The sequence below is a fragment of the Myotis yumanensis genome, unplaced genomic scaffold (assembly GCF_028538775.1).
Source record: "Myotis yumanensis isolate MYYU_CA2020_CCGP unplaced genomic scaffold, mMyoYum1.0.hap1 SCAF_18, whole genome shotgun sequence".
NCBI lineage: Eukaryota > Metazoa > Chordata > Mammalia > Chiroptera > Vespertilionidae > Myotis > Myotis yumanensis.
The window spans coordinates 10,081,320-10,099,524 of NW_027223769.1; the positions used below are offsets into that span (position 1 = coordinate 10,081,320).

General features: G+C 41.0%; 1 protein-coding gene and 1 pseudogene across 1 annotated transcript; one reads left to right on the forward strand and one right to left on the reverse strand.

Moving 5' to 3' along the window:
• Nucleotides 1-1,325: 1,325 nt before the first annotated feature.
• CEBPG (CCAAT enhancer binding protein gamma) lies at nucleotides 1,326-11,968 on the reverse strand. The gene is made up of 2 exons (XM_070397769.1): nucleotides 11,881-11,968; nucleotides 1,326-5,006 (listed from the first exon to the last, which is right to left on the reverse strand). The coding sequence occupies exon 2, from the start codon at nucleotides 4,908-4,910 to the stop codon at nucleotides 4,461-4,463; it is 450 nt and encodes a 149-aa protein (XP_070253870.1). The 5' UTR covers nucleotides 4,911-5,006; nucleotides 11,881-11,968; the 3' UTR covers nucleotides 1,326-4,460.
• On the forward strand, nucleotides 6,466-6,931 carry LOC138996668 (large ribosomal subunit protein uL11-like; annotated as a pseudogene).
• Nucleotides 11,969-18,205: the final 6,237 nt, after the last annotated feature.

Consider the following 18,205-nt stretch of genomic DNA (forward strand, 5'->3'; position numbering starts at 1 on the left):
TAAGCTGCAAGAGAAAAGCAGTTAGTTACCAACAAGGTAGCACCCATACGACTGTGAGCTGACTTCTCAACAAAACTTTGCAGGCCAGAAGGGAATAGCAAGAAATATTCAAAGTGATTAACAGTAAGGACCTACAACCAAGATTTCCCAGCAAAGCTCTCATTTAGAATTGAGGGTCAGATAAAGAGCTTCACAAACAAGAAAAAGCTAAAGGAGTCCATCACCACCAAACCATGTTGAAGGGTATTCTTTAAGAGGAAGAGGAAAAGGAAGGGATTAAAAAGATGAACAATAGCAACAAATACATATCAACAATTGAATCTAAAAATCAATATAAATGAACATGAAATCTAATGAACAAAATAAACGTGAAAAAAATAAAATCAGAGGTATGGAAGCATGGAACAGATTGACAAATCTCAGAGGGAAGGGGGTGGGGTGGGAAGAGATTAACCAAAGATCTTACCTATGGACACAGACAGTAGGGGGGTGAAGGCCTGGGGTGGGACGGAAACCTGATGGGGGCAGGTGGGGGGGACACTTCTATATTACTCTCAACAATAAAGATTTAAAAAATAAAATAAAAAAGAGCTGGCACCTTCACAAATTATGTCTATGAAATTCCCTAAGACAAGATACTGGATTCTAAATTACAACTAATTCATTAAAATGAGATGGGACATATTACCCATAGAAATGATTACTGTACTATAATTTTCATTAAGATGCAATAAGTAGATATTTCCCAAGACACAAATAATTGAAGGATCATAGAAGAAATGTATCTAAATGAATCTTCTCTTGAAACATTCAAGCCAGCTTATTGGACTCAATATTTATGAATTCATTTCTATTGACACTCTATGGCATCATGTTAATGAAGACTGTATCTACATACCATAAATTGTATCACTAAAGGAAAAGCCTCACTTTGACATTCCTATGTTATGAACAAATTTCCTACCACTCTGGAAATGGGAACCAGAAGGGAGTGGCAAGAAATATTCAGTGATGAATAGTAAGGACCTACAACCAAAATACCTGTGTCTCAGCGGGAACACCCGTTATTGCTCTCTCTAGTCTAATATACATTTTTAGATTAGACTAGGTGATAAAGAATATAACTAAAGGCATTCACAGGAAACTATATTCCTATCCATTAAGCGAAATCTAATCTTGGGCCAAACACCCCTGCTTGTCCCTCCCACCCCCACCTCAGCCCTGCCCTAGGCTGGGAACAGGAGACAGCAGGGTACCTGCCTGCTCTTCAGAGCTGTTTAACATTTGGACATTTTCTTGGTATAAAGAAACCCACAATGAAATAGTCATTATTCCAAAGTTTTTTTATTTCAAATTCATTGAAAGAAATAAAATTATATTTAAAAAAATAGAGTATTCTCACAAACTGAGGAAAGCCAGGAACAAAAAGAACAAGTACTTTTTCCTGAGAGGCAGGTCTAACAGCTGTAGAATGGACTTTCTCCTTTCTAGCTTTTGTCAAACAAAAATTTTTTTCCCCTATTTCTAAGGCATCAAAAAGCACTTGAGTGCTAATTGGGTTGTTCAGGTTCATAGCTTCAAGCCCTCTAATGGGGATTAAGAAATATCAAAAACTATGATTTCCTTTATCATCAAATATTATATTGTACATACTTCTACTTTTTAATGTAAATATGAGACTTTCACATTCATGACTGGTCATGTGACCATTTTCCGGTCATATTTTATTAAAATCTTACCACTTCTTAGTAAGAATGTCCCAAGTATCTTAGCTCACACCCCAAAAAACTGAAAGGGGCCAGACACCAGAAAGAGCTGCTCTTGATCTCACCACCTGCAGCCAAGACCAATCAGAAAGCACCCATCCTGGGAGACTCGGGGTACAGCTAGAAATTTATATACTGAAGCCTAATTCCTAAATGACTGGACCTGCCAGCAAAGGCAGATCAAATCCTAATGGTTCACAAGTAACCTACAAACAAACATTACAAAAGTCACTTTATAGTTCCCAAAGCTCTAAACTTACCATTCCCTATACTTAACCTCAGTTTTATACTGATAAACCTATCAAACTAAAAGCTTTCATTCCCAAACACTTCAGTAATATAGTCGACAATGGTTAACATTTTTGTCCTATGCACAAAGGACTGCTTGTGCTCAAGTTTTAATTTTGCATAGGTAACAAGAAAGCTTGAACCCATTCTTCCAAATTTCCAATTTTTGGTTCTGATTTGAAATATTGAGTACACACTCCTAATGATTTTCCTAAAGCTTCTTTTCTAAGAGAGTTAAGTCAATTCATATAACTGGTAACCATTAATTCCATGGTGACATCAATTTCTGAAAGATATTTTTTAGTAAATAAGAGATTAAAATGTCTGTAACACCTACTATAGGTGCTTAAGGATTCAAGTGACCTAACTGCATCTCCAATTAGGTTAATTATATAACATTGATCAGCTATTAAAGATTCAGTAGGATCTGTGGGTATCTCCTAGATCAGCGGTCACCAACCTTTCCGACCTCACGAACCACCAGTGGTCCACAGACCACTGGTTGGTGACCTCTGTCCTAGTTCGTTATTCAAAACACCCATTACCAGTAGGTCACTACTCCAACCCAAAGTAAACTGGTGTTGGACCCTAATGGAAGCCCCTATTCTGTCTCCTGGCTCTATAGGGAGTAAACCCTCTTGGGACAGTGGCTCTCATGGAACAACAGTAGGCTCCTGTCATTTGCAAAAGGACTCATGGCCTTATTAATTGCTGAGTTTCAGAGCACTGTGATGTCTTCTGCACAGGAGAAGAGCACAGACAGCACTCTTCCATCAATCCAAGGGGACAACTTGAATTACATGCTGGTTACATTGTCCCAGGTCCTAGTATGAAACAGCAATGTGATCAAAAATAACCAAGTTCAAATGAGATACCTGGTAACACTAACTTTTTCATCAGACAGGACTCAGTCTCTTGTCACGAGCCCAGGTACGTGTACACACACTCAAACACAAACACACACACAAAAGAGAGAAAAAAATAACCCAACAGAGCCAAAATAGTTTAGCTAGAATTGTGCTGATTAAAAAAAAAAAAAAGTCAACAAGGACAATAAAAAACTACCAACATTAATACAAACCAGACTAGAGATTCCCGACTTGAGTGACTGCCATTTTTTTAGTCTCAATAAAAATGTCAATATCCTGAGTTTTATCAGTATTTTCTTTCTAAAATAATTTATGGGATATAAAAGTATACAAATAACTAAACAGAAGCAGTGGTACAAAAAGTGTGGAAGAACAGTTCACTAACTAGAAAAAGAAATATCACAAAAATATAAAAAGATGCATTTAAGTGAAATAAATTAAAGGTTAAACCTTATACTTTCAAGTTTTCTTAGACTATAGTTTTGGGAGTTGATTAAGCATTTTTCTAATAATCACTTGGTTAAGTTCAAATAATCCTTCCAAGAAGTTTTTGCCTTTAAAACTCATGGCCACATGGCAGATATTTCAACACAGGTGAAAATACCTGCTGAATTGTTATTTCCAAATACTAATCAGTAGCTTCTGTGATCAAACTACTAAGACTTTATCTATACTAATTTGGCTGTCAAAATGGTATTTTTTAAAAATGCTTCCTTTACTAGCATCTGCAAAAACTAAAATTTTAGCACATAGGTTTCTCTAAACTACTGAGTTGTTTGGTGGTGTTTATAAAAATACTAAAAAATGCCAATCTAATAACCCAAAGGGTATCCCAAAAGCATAATTCTAATATTCTTTACTTTTATTTCTTAAAAACCTATTTGTTCCCTAAGTGTTATATTTTTAAACCAAATGGCTACATACTGCCTTTAAAATGCAATGGGGTTTCTTTACTTAACCTGACACTGCTACTCAAAAACTTGTACTTGTTGGGGAAACAGTACTACCTATGCTAAACCAAGGTTTATGCTATACATAACATCATTCCAAATTACAAAGTGGTTGGTTTCTACAGCCCTAAGGATTTTTAATACATAATTTAGAATGAAATCACAAATAGATTATCACAAACAGCATTCAACTTTTCTTAATCCAATTAACCATTTCCATTAAAATCCAGAATCTTCTGCATGACCTGCCAATTCCTCATTCCTTTTGTCAACCTTAAAAAAAAACATTTCTTGGGAAGTCAGGATTTATTAAGAACATCCAGGTCTGGGACTTTTTTTTTTTTTTTTTTACCATATACCTTAAAAATTTGTTTCTTTATCCCAATATCATTTAAAACCAGAAATTTTAACTACATGGCTAATAATTTTAGCTAATTAACTCTTCAGTGCTGATCCTAGAAAACAACCTTCAATGGATCTTTTGGGTAATGGAACAAGACAATGTTCAGCCATTGATATGAGTGGTGTAGGTTGTCAACACCTTTCATGTTCAAGCCACAAGTTGTGAAGTTGGGAAGAGGTGCAGTCTACTGTCCTGCATTATCAGAACTTGTCATATTTTCAGTGCTACTAGGTTGCACGTTGTCTGCAAGGTTGTGCGCATGCTCAAGAAACAAATCTTTCAGTACACTTAATTCCTTAGTCAGCAATTTAATTTTTGCTTCCAACCGTTCATTCTCTTCTTTGAGCTGATTCACTCTCTGCAGGGTATCCTGTGCTTTCTGCTTGCTTTTCAACCTGCTCTTTTTCACAGCCATGTTGTTCCTCTCTCTGCGTTGACGATACTCATCACTGTTTCGATCCATGGGTGAACTCTTTTTACTTTGCTTGCTTGGAGGCACAGCCTTACCTCCTCCCCCAGGGCCAGCGGGCACCAGTTGAGGAACCTGCTGTAAGCCGCTGGCATGAGCCGGAGTATGAATAACACTTATTCCATTCACTCCTGGAGTACTGTTCTGCTGCGATATCTTGCTCATTTGGGCACTCTCTCTTGCCAACACTGAACAGGCAGAAATGAGGGCACGACAATCAATGGTTTCCACTCTGCACAGCCAAGGAATCTTCACATGTACCTAGTTAAAGAATAAACTGCATTAAAATATTTGAAATGACAAGATCAAATGAGAATAAACTTGCATGTACCTAACAGCAGGCCAACATTAATTATGCTGGGAAAAGTCTACAGCGACTGCCAACTGTTCCAATGTTTCAAAAGTCTAAATCATATATTAAGAAAGGTAAGTTACTACAGAAACACCATAAGGCCAAATGCAGCCCACCTGAATCCCTGAGGGCATTGCCCATCTGTGACTATTTTCAAAAATGGGAGGAAAAACACAAGAACACCACTAATTAGGCAGCACATATGAACTAATAGTACTCGGCAATCTGCCAGAGAGAAATTTGAGATTTTGATTTGAACAGGGAATAGCTGAGTTCAATTATAATAGAAGAGACACCTGCAATGAAAGGGGCGGGGGGGGGGGGGGGGTACATTTCAATTGTTGGTTGAAGTCAAAATAGAATGCTGCAGCAGAATGCCCCCACTCCAGTATTCATCAGGAATACTGTCCTAGGATCGATGCACGTTCCTTATTCCAGTATGCAGAGAGTGAGTCTTCAAGGACTTGACTTTTCTCCCAGAGGATGTTTTATGAGATATTCTGAAAAGGTGGGGTGTTTGGTGTTTTTTTTTTAATGATTTCAAATATTAGTAGTTTACAGAGATTTCCTAAGTTAGTTTCTTGAATCATAAATTAAGAAGCTTTGAGACACCCAATATTCTTCCCCATTCCACCATGCTTCTAATAGTGGTTTTTTTCTTCTTGGCATAATTAAGAAATACATCTAAACATAGTCAAACTAAAACCACCAGGAAAAAAACAAAAGCCCTAAAGTGCAAGTACGGGGGCTCAGGCTAGACAGAGACCGAGCAACTGCAGTGCCTGCACCCACTTCACACTGCCGGAGGAACCAGAGGACATGCCAGTTCTGAAATAACTGTAGTGCTGCCTGCAGAAATAAAGCCAGTTTCAAAAACTAGTCATATTTGGACTACTATAAATTCAACTAGGTCACTACAATTGCCTCAAGATGTGTCAAAAAGCATACCTATCCTATCATCACAAAGCCACTTCAAGACAAACTGGCTAAGCTGAATGAATCGTGTCCACTAAGAAGTCATAACATGCTTAAAAATTTAGAACATAGTATTATGAACCATAAAACAATCTTGTTCTCTTTTCACAAAACTGCTAAAACTGTATCATGGAGAAACCTGGAGCCAGAATTAGGAAATGCCTGAAATGAGACCACCTCACAGTTCCTCAGAAAAAGTCAGTAACATCAGTAAAGGTTCACCCAAACCTTTAGCCAGGCACTTCTGTGTACACGCTGTCTATATGTTTGCTTTTTTAAATCTTTACTTTTAAAAAGTCCATATACCCTTTCGGTTTTTGACTCGGAGGAAGCCTATAAGCCTTTCTTCAGTCATCCAGAATCCAGGTTCATCCAACACCAGCCATCTGCCCCATGCTGCCAAAGTTCAACCCCAACAAGATCACAATCATATACTTGAATTACACCAGTGAGGAAGTCAGTGCCATGTCTGTCCTGGTCCCCAAGATAGACTCCCTGGGTCTGACTTCAAAAAAGGTTGGTGATGGCATCACCAAAGCAACTGGTGATTGGAAGGGTCTGAGGACTACAATGAAACTGACCATTCAGAACAGAGAGGCCCAGATTGAGTAGTACCTTCTGCCTCTGCCCTGATCATCAAAGCAAGAGGCAGAAAGAAGCAATTAAACATTAAGCACAGTGAAAATACCACTTTTGATGAGATTGTCAACATTGCCCAATCTTTAGCTAGAGAACGCTCTGGAATCTTAAAGAGATCCTGGGGACTGCCCAATCTGTGGACTGAAATGTTGATGGCCACCACCCTCACAACATCATAGATGACATCAACAGTGGTGCAATGGAATGCCCAGCTAGTTAAGAACTACAAAGGAAGGCCCTGGTAGGGTAGCTCAGTTGGTTAGAGTGTCATCCCAATATGGCAAGGTTGGAGGTTTGGGTACAAACCATTTTGGGCACATACAAGAATCAACCGATGAATGCTTAAGTAACTGGAACAATAAATCGATATTTATTTCTCTCTTCCCTCCCCCTCTCTCTCCAAAATCAATAAAATAAAGAACCACAAAGGAAAATATTTCAGTTAAAAATCATTTGATAACCAAAAAAAAATTTTAAGTCCATATATCATTACTTTCAACTGTTTTTAAAGCCACGCAGGCAGCCTTGAGCTAGTGGGTCATCTGTTTCACTCCAGTACTACAGCAAGAAAGCTTCCTTCCAACCCATAATGGATATCTACTCCAAGCATATCTTTAATAATGGACACTTCACAATTTCCCCAGATAATTATCTATTTGGTAGAAAGTGAACGTAAGTGTTTTACTCAATTTTTAAGAACTAATTTAACACCTCCTTGGATCATCTCAACAATCATAATCATGTTCATCCTATCTTTTTATTTTGCATATACCACTTATATTTTTATGAGTCTTTAAAGCTAATCTCTACAGTCAACTCAGCAATAACAATGGGATATGTAGAATGGTAAAATGCCTTCTGACTGACAATACACCACCAACTGCAGTCACTAAAAACTCTTATTAAAGACTCCAACCTCAGTGACGTTCGTGCCCATTTTCTTTACATATTTTTATTGATTTCAGAGAGGAAAGGGAAGGGAAAGAGATAGAAACATCAATGAAAGAGAATCACTGATTGGTTGCTTCCTGCACACCTCCCACTGGGAACTGAGCCCACAACCTGGTCATGTGCCCTTGGCCGGGATCAAACCCAGGACCCTTCAGTCTGCAGACAGACACTCTATCCACTGAGCCAAACCGGCAAGGGCTGGGCCCATTTTTGTACCCAAAGATAGGAAAGGGCTCTTTTACCTTAGTCTGACTCATCTTGCCAAGCAAAGTACTAGGCTGAACATAGTAGGCGAGGTTTTGAAAAATGAGCCCTTTGGCTTGAAAAACAAAGAGTAAATCATCAAACTGTTAAAACTGTGAGAAGAGGAAATTTGGAGATAATAAAAAGAACTAAGAAACTATGTTGTTGTTTTTTTAAGTCCTTCAACTAAAGCAAGCCAAGAAAGTAGCTCTTAAAGTGAAGAGATATCCATTAAGGAAAAATGAACCAAGTGAAAGGAGCCAAATGGTCTTAAAGACAACTCCTAACAGATTACCAATTTTGATTTTATACTAAGCAAGTAACTGCCTCTAAAATTTACACATTTTACAGTTTACACTGTTATTTATGCTTTTGTTCCTTCCACAAACATTTGAGCACCTACAATAGGCAAAAAAATACATTTATTTCAAATCTGGATATTCAAACCTAGATGAAAGTCTGCTCCTATGTGGACAAATACTATTCCAGAGTTCAGTCAACAGGAAGCAGGGTGGCGCCTTGTTTCCTTGCATGTGAATCATTCAAGCAGGAAGCAGCAGAAAAAGTGAAGAGCAGTAATACTCAAAGTGTGGTCCTTGGACCAGCAACATCATTTGGGAACTTGTTAGAATTACAAATTCTCAGGCTGTCCCAGATCTAGGAATCAGGAGCTCCAGGAACAGGGCTGAGCAATCTTGTTTTAATAGGACCTCCAAGTGATTCTGATGACACTGAAGTTTGAAAGCCACTACTGCAGAGAATGGATCTTTAAAAAAAAACAAAAACAAAAAACACTGAGCCCACCTGGTGTGACTCAGTGATTGAGAGTCAACCTATGAACCAGGAGGTCATGGTTTGATTCCAAGTCAGGCCACAAGCCTGGGTTCCAGGCTCAATCCCCAGTAACGGGCGTGCAGGAGGCAGACAATCAATGATTCTCTCATCATTGATATTTTTATGTCTCTCTCCATCTCCCTTCCTCTCTAAAATCAATAAAAATCTATTTTTTTAAAATGAACACTAAGTGGTAACATTTTTTAAATTCAAGTAATGTTCATTCAAATCAGTAACACACTTAAAACTCATAATGTTAGAATGAGTAAAACAAAAATCAAATTTTTTCATTTGGGAAAATAAACATGTCAAGAATTTTCCTAACCCTCATGTCATCCCTCCTCCCCACTACCACCACATATGTACAACCAGATATCCCTCCCTGGTCCCCCAAATTAAATTATTCACTCACATTTCCTCAGTGAAGGTCTACACTCCAAAATATTTACAGATGTTTCACCCTTGCTCCAAACCTGTTCAATCATTGATATGTGACAATTCTATCCCCACCCCAGGGAAAAAAATTTACACCCACCATCCCTCTCCATCCCAATGCCACAGAATTACCGTAGGCTGACATCATGTCTCAGGGGCACTAGTCTCCTCTGCTTTAGTAATGTTCCCTCCAACCACTGTCTCCAGAGCAATCTAACACTCAATTCTGAGTGTGTCACACCCTCTTGTTGAAAATTCTTCTGTGGCTCCTACAACACGAAATCAAATCCAAGGTATTAACCCTCCCTCTAGTCTAGCCCCTGCTCCCTTATAGTTCACACCTCAACAATACTGAATCACCATCTGTTCTCTAAATGGTCCTTGCTTTCTCTTTTCTTTGTGCTTCTGTCCAATTTGTTTCCTGGTTTCTTTGTCAATACCAACTCTACAGTGTGTCTCCCTAGAGACCCAGAGGCAGAACTCTGTCTTCATTTCCACATGCCCAGCATCTAGTGCAAGGCGAGGTGCTCAAGAAATACTTGTTGAATATAGGCTCAGAAGGCTAAGAGAAAACATTTTTTAAATAAATGTCTTATATAAAAATAGGACACTCTAGCATTAAAATCTCTTCAAATAACCACAATTAAATCAAGAATAAGATATCATGGTCTTACTACCTAAAGTTCAGAGTCTTTCTTAAAGTGTAGGGTTAATATCTTGGATTTGATCCTGTTTGTGGGAAAATAAAGTTCCACTGGCTACCTCAAGTCCCAATATATACAGTGAACATCATTCTTATCTGGTCTTTGCTTCATTTCAGTTAAGAACCTTCATTAATTTCTACTTAGTCCCATTGTTTTCCAATTAATAATCTAAAATTCTTAGGCATGTTGGCCAAGGTCTGACAACTTTTACTACAAGTGAAGTCAAGGTGAGTAAAGTCAACAGACACTCAAATGAGCAATTGTTTCTATTTAGTTGTATTGCTTGCTTCATGACAAAAAACAGGGGTCCATGAAGGGGGGTACAGGGAGTATATAAGTAAGAAAAGGAAATGTACATTCATTTGTCTTTTTTAGATGTCATTTTAAAATACACAAAGCAACAGTACACACCCATTGTTTATAAATACAGATCTATTAGGAGACCAGGCTAAAAAAAAATATTTTTTTTACTGATAGGACTGGACAGCCTAAAAGGTAGAACATGCAATAAACCTGGAATTGTGGCTACCTGCATTTATCATTTATCATGCATGATCAGATGAGGCAATCTGAGACCATAAGTCCAAATTCAGTCCCCATGAGGTCCTATTTACTAGTATCTTCACCAAGTGCTGTTAAAATTCCTAGGGAGGAAACCACCTCCCCATGATCAGATAACCTTGCTGATGTGTTTTTATGAATTTAAAGGATATTCTGAAAAAATGAAGTTTTGTTCCCATGTTTTTTAGGCAGGTATTCAAGGTGACTGAGTCAGCCAAGTGTGCCACCAGAAGCAGGCATCAAGAAATTGAAAAATTATTCAGCTCATCCGCATCCTGTAATTATTTAACCTTGTTTGCAGTAAATTCTTCCGGAAACAAGGAATTAACTTTAAGAATCGCTTATCCCAAATACCACTCAAGTGGCAATAGCTGACCAGATTTTAACTTCTAAATATCAAAAACTTGGATGCAGAATTTCTTGGTAAAGCAAGCCCTTATAGTATTTTACTTCAAACACTTTTGTGGGAGTTGCATATCCTACCTGAATTAAGGGACACGCTCTTCAATAAGGATTCAACGGGGTGTAGGCTCAGAGACAGAACTGCCAATTTTTGTGCAGCCCCTCACTGTTAAAACCTTTCTGAAACTGACACTGATAAGATGCCAGAGCAAGCATAAACCTCCGACAAGAGGAAAACCAACACGTAAACCTTCTGAAGGAAAACATACAAGCTTACTCAGAACAGGTGATCCTTCCCCTCAAACCTGCGACTCCATCCTCTCCACCTTGGACACCTCGGTAGCTGCTTCCTGCTGAGCTCCCCCCACCACGCTAAGGAGGGGCTTCATTTCTTGCCCTTTTCTATTCAACTCGTGGTTGCTGCACATTCATCTTACCTACGTTCATTCGTAAACAGCGGGGTATTCAAGCTATAGGTCCCTAAGTGACACACAGTATTTCTGTAAAGTCACTACGTAAAAATCACCCGCTGGCCCTGGCCGCTTTATCACTGAACAGAATCCAGCACGACCCCACACGGAGCGGTGCTGAGGGACAGGAGCCATCCCGTGGCACTAAAATAGGATCCGGTCCACCGCCTGCCTCCCTGGGAACACCCTTTATCCGCAGGGGCCAATGCGAGCCGGCCTTGTCACACCGCACAGTTCACACAGAGCTGGGTTCTGGAGGGGGCGCATCTCGCCTTCCATCCCGTCCCGGGCCGCGGCGAGGGGCGCCCGGGAGAGCGCGGGGGTCCGCGGGTGGCGCTGGGGCGCTGGGCGGCAGCCAGGGATGAGCTCACAGGTCCGCTGGGTGTTGCCCGCAGGTTGCATCAGACGCCGCGCGGGGCCGCCGCCCGCGACGCCGGCTGCGCGGGCCCTGCCCGGCCTGCCGGCCGCTCTGGGTCTCCTCGGGCTGGGCCCGCGCCCACGCGAGCGGCGGGCTCCGCCGCGGCCTCCGCCTCGTCCTCCTCCCGCCCGCCCGCCCGCGGCCTCCTTACCTGCGCCTCCAGCCCGCCCGCCCCCAGGCGGCCTCCACTCCGAGCGGCCCCGCGCGGCGCGGCCCGACCCGACCCAGGCCTCGCAGCGAGGAGGAGCGACGGTTACGAAACCTGCAGCCTCCGCCCGTTCCGCAGCCACCAGCTTCCCTTCCTCGCCCGGGCCGCGCGCGCTACCGCCGCCGCACGACCAATGGGAGCGTCGACCTGCAGGCGACGCGCCCTCCCCTCGCAATGGGCAGCACCACCAGCCAATCACAGACGGCCTGGCTGCGGGAGGCGGGCACGTGGCGGAGGCGTGGGCCAAGGCGGGGCGGGGCTGGCGGGCGTGGTGGGAGCAGATGGTCGCTGGGCCCGCGGCCCGCGGTAACCTCGCACTTCGCGCGGGGCTGCCGCCTGGAGCTGTGGGTCCCCCGCCGTGAGAAAGGTTCTGTGGAAGTTGGAGAAGCGTAGCTTTGTGAAGGCAGCGTTCTCTTTGGAAAACACAGTGTCCTGAGGTGATTGATTGAATCACCGAGCTCTGTTTGGGTTTCACCGCGTCCTCCGGCAGTCCCCACGCCCATCCCCACCCCCGGCAGTCCCCCCCCACCCCCGGGAGTCCCCCCTCAGCGCCCCTGCGGGGACAGCCCCAGAACCGCCCACCAGACTCCCCTCCTGGGACGTGGGCGCTGCCGACGCCAGACCGCCCATGGCCCGCGCCCCTCGGGTGGAGCCTGGAGAGAAGTCCTGGACCTCAAGGCAGTGAAGGCAAATGTAGTAAAGTCCATCATTAAAAAATAAATGAAGCAAAATTGTCCCGGCGTAAGATTAGTGTGGATGTCATCTTGGTGACCGCTGCAGACTGTGGTTCGTTGTTGGGAGAAACGAATTGACGTTTCTCGAGGATTTCGGTGTCGTATCTGCAGGGGAACAGATTGAGAGATGAGATCTCAAAAAATGAATGGCAGTCCAGCTTTATCGAAGTCAATTCACTGGAGGATCTGAAAGCGTCTTAACACCAGGAAGCGCGCCCGTGGAGAACGGAGCCCTCACGATGGGTTTGATTGCTTCCTCTTTAGCAATTCTTATCGTCCAAACAGTAGAGTCTTTGAAAGAGGAAACGTTTCTTCATCGCCCAGGCCATAGGGACCAACCAGTTCTCCGCATAAGACTGTTTCGAGGAATCGGGAAAGAGATGATAAAACATTTGCAAAAGTAAAGATTAAAAAATAAAAGTAAAGGGGCTGCAACTAAAGGTAAACAATGATAACCACAGAAGCACACTTGGTAGAATGACTCATCATTTCATTTATTTCCGTAGAGTGGAGGAAAAATTTTGTAATTTGAAATCTCTTGTTTGAAAGCCGGATCAATAAAAGTGCATTATGCAAATCTAACTTTATCTTCAGTGTGTCTTAAATATTTAGCATAAATGTGTATTTGGAAAACTTCAGAAAAATTAATATACCCAATTAACCACCTTTCACAGGAGATCTGAAACATATCTATAATATTTTGAGAATTGAGATATCTGTCCGTTTTGAATCTCAGTAGATATTTATTGTGGTACATTAGCAATAATATTACAGTAATTGTCAGTCATTAGTAGTACATTTTTGACTAGAAGTAACTGAAAACCATCCGTGACTAGAGTTAGCATAAAGAAGGACTTGGTCAAAGATTTTAAGACACACTTCATGAAATACCCAGGAGGCATCAGAACCACGAACTCAAAGGCTCAAGGGTCTTCATGTTTGTCTGTGTGTGCATGTGTTTGTGTGCCTATTGGTTTCATTATTCTTTCTGCCTGCACACAAACTTTCTTCACATGACCCCTGACTAAATAAAGGCTAACTCTCTTTTTAGTTCTTGTTACATAGTCCTTCCAGCGGTTCTCAACCTGTTGGTGGCGACCCCTGAAAATACATCCTGCATATTAGATATTTACATTACGATTCATAACAGTAGCAAAATTACAGTTATGAAGTAGCAACGAAAATAATTTTATGGTTGGGGGTCACCACAACATGAGGAACTGTATTAAAGGGTCGTGGCATTAGGAAGGCTGAGAACCACTGCTAGGCAAAGACTCTGGGATTGGGTCGGCTGGGTTAAATGCTCCTGCCTGGAATGATTGAATGGCTGGGAGCATGTCATGATGTACTACCCTACCAGCTATGGAGGCGATGGCAGAAGCACTCCCCAGAAAAGGGAGTGCTAAGCAGACAAATCCATCAATACCCATTTCAAATGTCAGACCACACTGTCGTCACTGATGGAGCCTTCGTCACTCTGCTGATTGATTTGTTCTTTCACATGTGATATGATCCCCATCCTTGAGGGCAATATTTAAACCTTCAATTTTGCCTGTGGAACCACTATTGGAATCATAATAGCTAAGATGCTAGATGGTTGTCTTAGGACATCCCCAGATTTCATAAGTGGGCCCTATTCATGAAAGAGAAAAATCTGACATAATTTAGACTTGAACAGTTAGCAAATAACGGTGAATGTCCGTTATACAACACTTTTCCATGTGTCAGATTTTGTGTTCCCATGGGTTAAGACATACGATCTGTGCACTTAAGAATAATAATAGTACATGACACCTGTGCACAGGAGAATCGCTGTGTGCCATGTGAGCAGATGAAGATAGGTACAGCTCGTTGCTGCATCACCTGTGCATTGGAGGCTAGTGCCTATAGTCTGTGCATGCAAGGATAGATACATGTCATCTGTGCACCTAAGAGGGGTGTGGCATCTGTGCACATCAGGAGAGGTCATCTGTATCTTTTGTGGGCCCAGGAGGGTCTTATTCTTACATCTTCACTCCACTGAATAAGCACTGATTACCTGTTACAGAATTATTGTAATTCAAATTATTCCAGTGCCTATGAAGAACAAAACTGACAATAAAAGAGGGTGAGTTTGGAGGGTTTGTTGTTGTTTGTTTGTTTGTTTGTTTGTGATATATACCAAGTGTACCAGTTAATAATGCAGATTTTGTAATAAAAGAAAACACGATATTTAAAGAGAAACATCAAAAGTGCTTTATTCAAAGTAATGTCCATCACTAGCTACACATTTCCCCCATCTTTCAGGTAGTTTGTGGATACTGTCCCAATAGAACTTTCCTTGTTTTGAGGCAAACCATTCAGAGACCCAATTTTCTACTTCTTCGTACGTTTTGAAGTGCTGCTCAGAAAGTGCATGTGCCGTTGATCGGAACAAGTGGTAATCTGAAGGAGCAAGGTCTGGTGAATACGGCGGGTGGGTTAATACTTCCCAGGCAAGATCTTTTAATGTGTCTTTAACTGGTTTTGAAGTGTGTGATGGTGCGTCATCATGAAGCAAAATTACTTTGCATGTCTTCTGGCCCATTCTGGTCGTTTTATGATCAAAGCGTGGTTCAAATTGATTATTTGTTGTCAGTAGCGATCAGTATTAATGGTTTCACCTGGTTTTAGAAGCTCATAATACACCACACCTTCCTGATCCCACCAAACGCAGAGCATTGTCTTCTTTCCAAAGCAATTTGGCCTTGCAGTCGATGTTGATGGTTGACCTGGATCAACCCATGATTTTGTGCATTTGGGATTCTCAAAATAAATCCACTTTTCATCGCCAGTCACAATACAATGCAAAAACAACTTTCTTTCGTGCCGTTGAAGCAACATTTTACTGATGACTTTTCAATTTTCCATTTGTCTTCCGTTCAGTTGATGTGGCACCCATTTTCCTTCCTTTAAAATCTTTCCCATTGCTTGTAAACGATCGGAAATTGTTTGCTGAGCAACGTTTAATCTATCTGCAAGTTGTTTTTGAGTTTGACACGTATCTTCATCCAATAATGCTTGTAATTGTTGGTCTTCAAACTTTTTCGGTTAACCTGGATGTTCTTTGTCTTTTACATCGAAATCATCACTTTTAAAGCATTTAAACCAGCGTTCACAAGTATCTTGAGTTGGAGAATGTTCACCATAAGCTTCCTGAAGTATACGATAACTTTCAGCAGCACTTTTCTTCAAAATAAAGTAATGAATTAAAACTTCCCACAAATGCTCTTTTTTTGGCACAAAATTCGACATTTTTAAGCATAAAAATATCTATGATGTTAACACCTTCAGCAAATTTGACATGTGAAGTTTTGAAGCTTGTTGTCAATACAACAAAATAGCATACACATCAAATTGCAACTCATCCTTAAGGCCTTGGCCATTGCACTTGTCCACTTACCATCAAGATTGCACAGGGAATCCTTCTTGCAAAAGAAATACAGAAAAAATAAACCAGAAATTAATGAGACTGATTACCTACAAGGGTTGGAGGGGAGTTGGGTAAAAAAGAATGGGGAGTCCTAGCTGGTTTGGCTCAGTGTATAGAGCATCAGCCTTCGGACTGAAGGGTCCCAGGTTCAATTTCAGTCAAGGGCACATGCCTGGGTTGTGGGCCCGATCACCAATGTGGGCCCGATTCCCAGTGGGGGGTGTGCAGGAGGCAGTCAATCGAAGATTCTCTCTCATCATTGATGTTATTCTCTCTCTCTCTCTCTCTCTCTCTCTCTCTCTCTCCTTCCTCTCTGAAATCAATAAAAATATATTTTTTTAAAAAAGAATGGGGAGTGGGAAGAGGATGGAAGGGATGAGGGGAGAGTGAGACCTCTGTGAGTGCAACTTTTTGTGTAGCTTTGACTCTGAGAACCATGATAAGGTTTCACACACCTCCGAAATAGTTAACACCAACTGGGATGTGGTTATGGTAGCAATTCTGAAACTATCTTATGTATGTGTTAGGATTGAGCAAATAAATAAATACATTTGGATAATAACGGCAAGTTTCTTCTTGTTGGAGAAAGGAGTTACAAATAAGGAAAGAGGAAAACTAGAATGAATCCTGTGGTGTTGGACTGGAATCAGAGGTTATCAGAATGAATGTGGTTTGTAATATATGCACCGACTGATAGAGAAATAGATATGGATGTGTGTAGGTGTGTGAGAGAATGAACATATATATCTGTGTCCACTGAGAGGACCCAGATGCAGTGACACCCCAGAAGCAATGGTTCCACCCGGAGACCATATCATGGTTTCTGAAGGACTCTCTACAATGAGAGGAACCAGGGCTCATTAGAGAACTGGTTGATTCCAGCAATGGGCAGGGAAAAGACAAGAATCTGGCTGTCTTCTGGTGCCAAAAAGTAAAGAAATGCTTACAAAATGTTGGGGATACATAGCAAAAGAACATAGAAGTTACTTTGGAGAAGTTCCCAATGGCTAGATCTGGGGCAATTGGAGTAACAAAATAAATAATAGTTCATGACTGATAGCTTGCAGAATAAAATAAATATATATGATATATATATATATATATATATATATATATATATATATATATATCATACTATCATAAATAAATAATTAAATAAACAAATAAATGCCAGAGAAAAAACAGGTCTTCCCTCTGGCAAATCCCAATTAATAAATGTAGAAAGAATGATTAAAATAGCAAATCATCTTTAGACAACACTGCAGTGATAATTGTTGCAAGCATGAATTTATCAATGAATGTTAAAACCAATTGGCGAAAGTACAATGAGAAGTAGGATATTTACATATTCTCAAAGTGTCTCCTCACAACATTCTTACTTATTACAATGGGAAAAAGAATAATAATGTCAGTACAGTGGAGAAACGTGGGAGATATCACTGTGACCAAGCGCTCAAAGTAAACATCAGCAGGAATATGACATATAGACATCGTGGCCCCTGTTATGATGCATGGAGAAACGCACATGATTTCTGTGGCATCCTTGCCAAATGCATGACCTCAATCTAATCATGAGAAAGTATCAGATAAACTCAAATGGAGGAACATTCTATGAATAACTGGCCAGTATTCCTCAAAAATATTAAGCTTCTAAAAGACAAAGAAACATCAGAAATAGTCTTGGATTGGAGGAGACTAAGGAGACATGATGATTAAAGGCAACTCAGGATGTTAGACTGGATTCCGGATTGCTGTAAAAAGACACTAAGGGTATAACTGGAGATAATCAAATTGGGTCTTTAGATTTGTTGACAGTGTTGTGTCATGTTAATTTCCTAATTTTGATCATTGTTCCATGGTCAGATCAGCTTCTGCTGGGGCTTTGGGCATGGAAGCAGCCCTTGTGCAGAAGGGACAGGTACAACTCCCTCACCCCTGTACCACGCGTTGTGTTACTAGGCAGACACCACTGGTTATGGCCTGCGGCAGGTAAGATTCTCTGTGCACACAATGCAGTAGGAAAAGTTTCCCTCATTAGCACCTAACTCTTGCCCCAAAAGTTAGCAAGTTGCTCCCCTATGGG

Bases quoted from the DNA above. Each gene is read 5' to 3' on its own strand.
- CEBPG (XM_070397769.1), bottom strand. From the start codon at position 4,910: ATGAGCAAGATATCGCAGCAGAACAGTACTCCAGGAGTGAATGGAATA.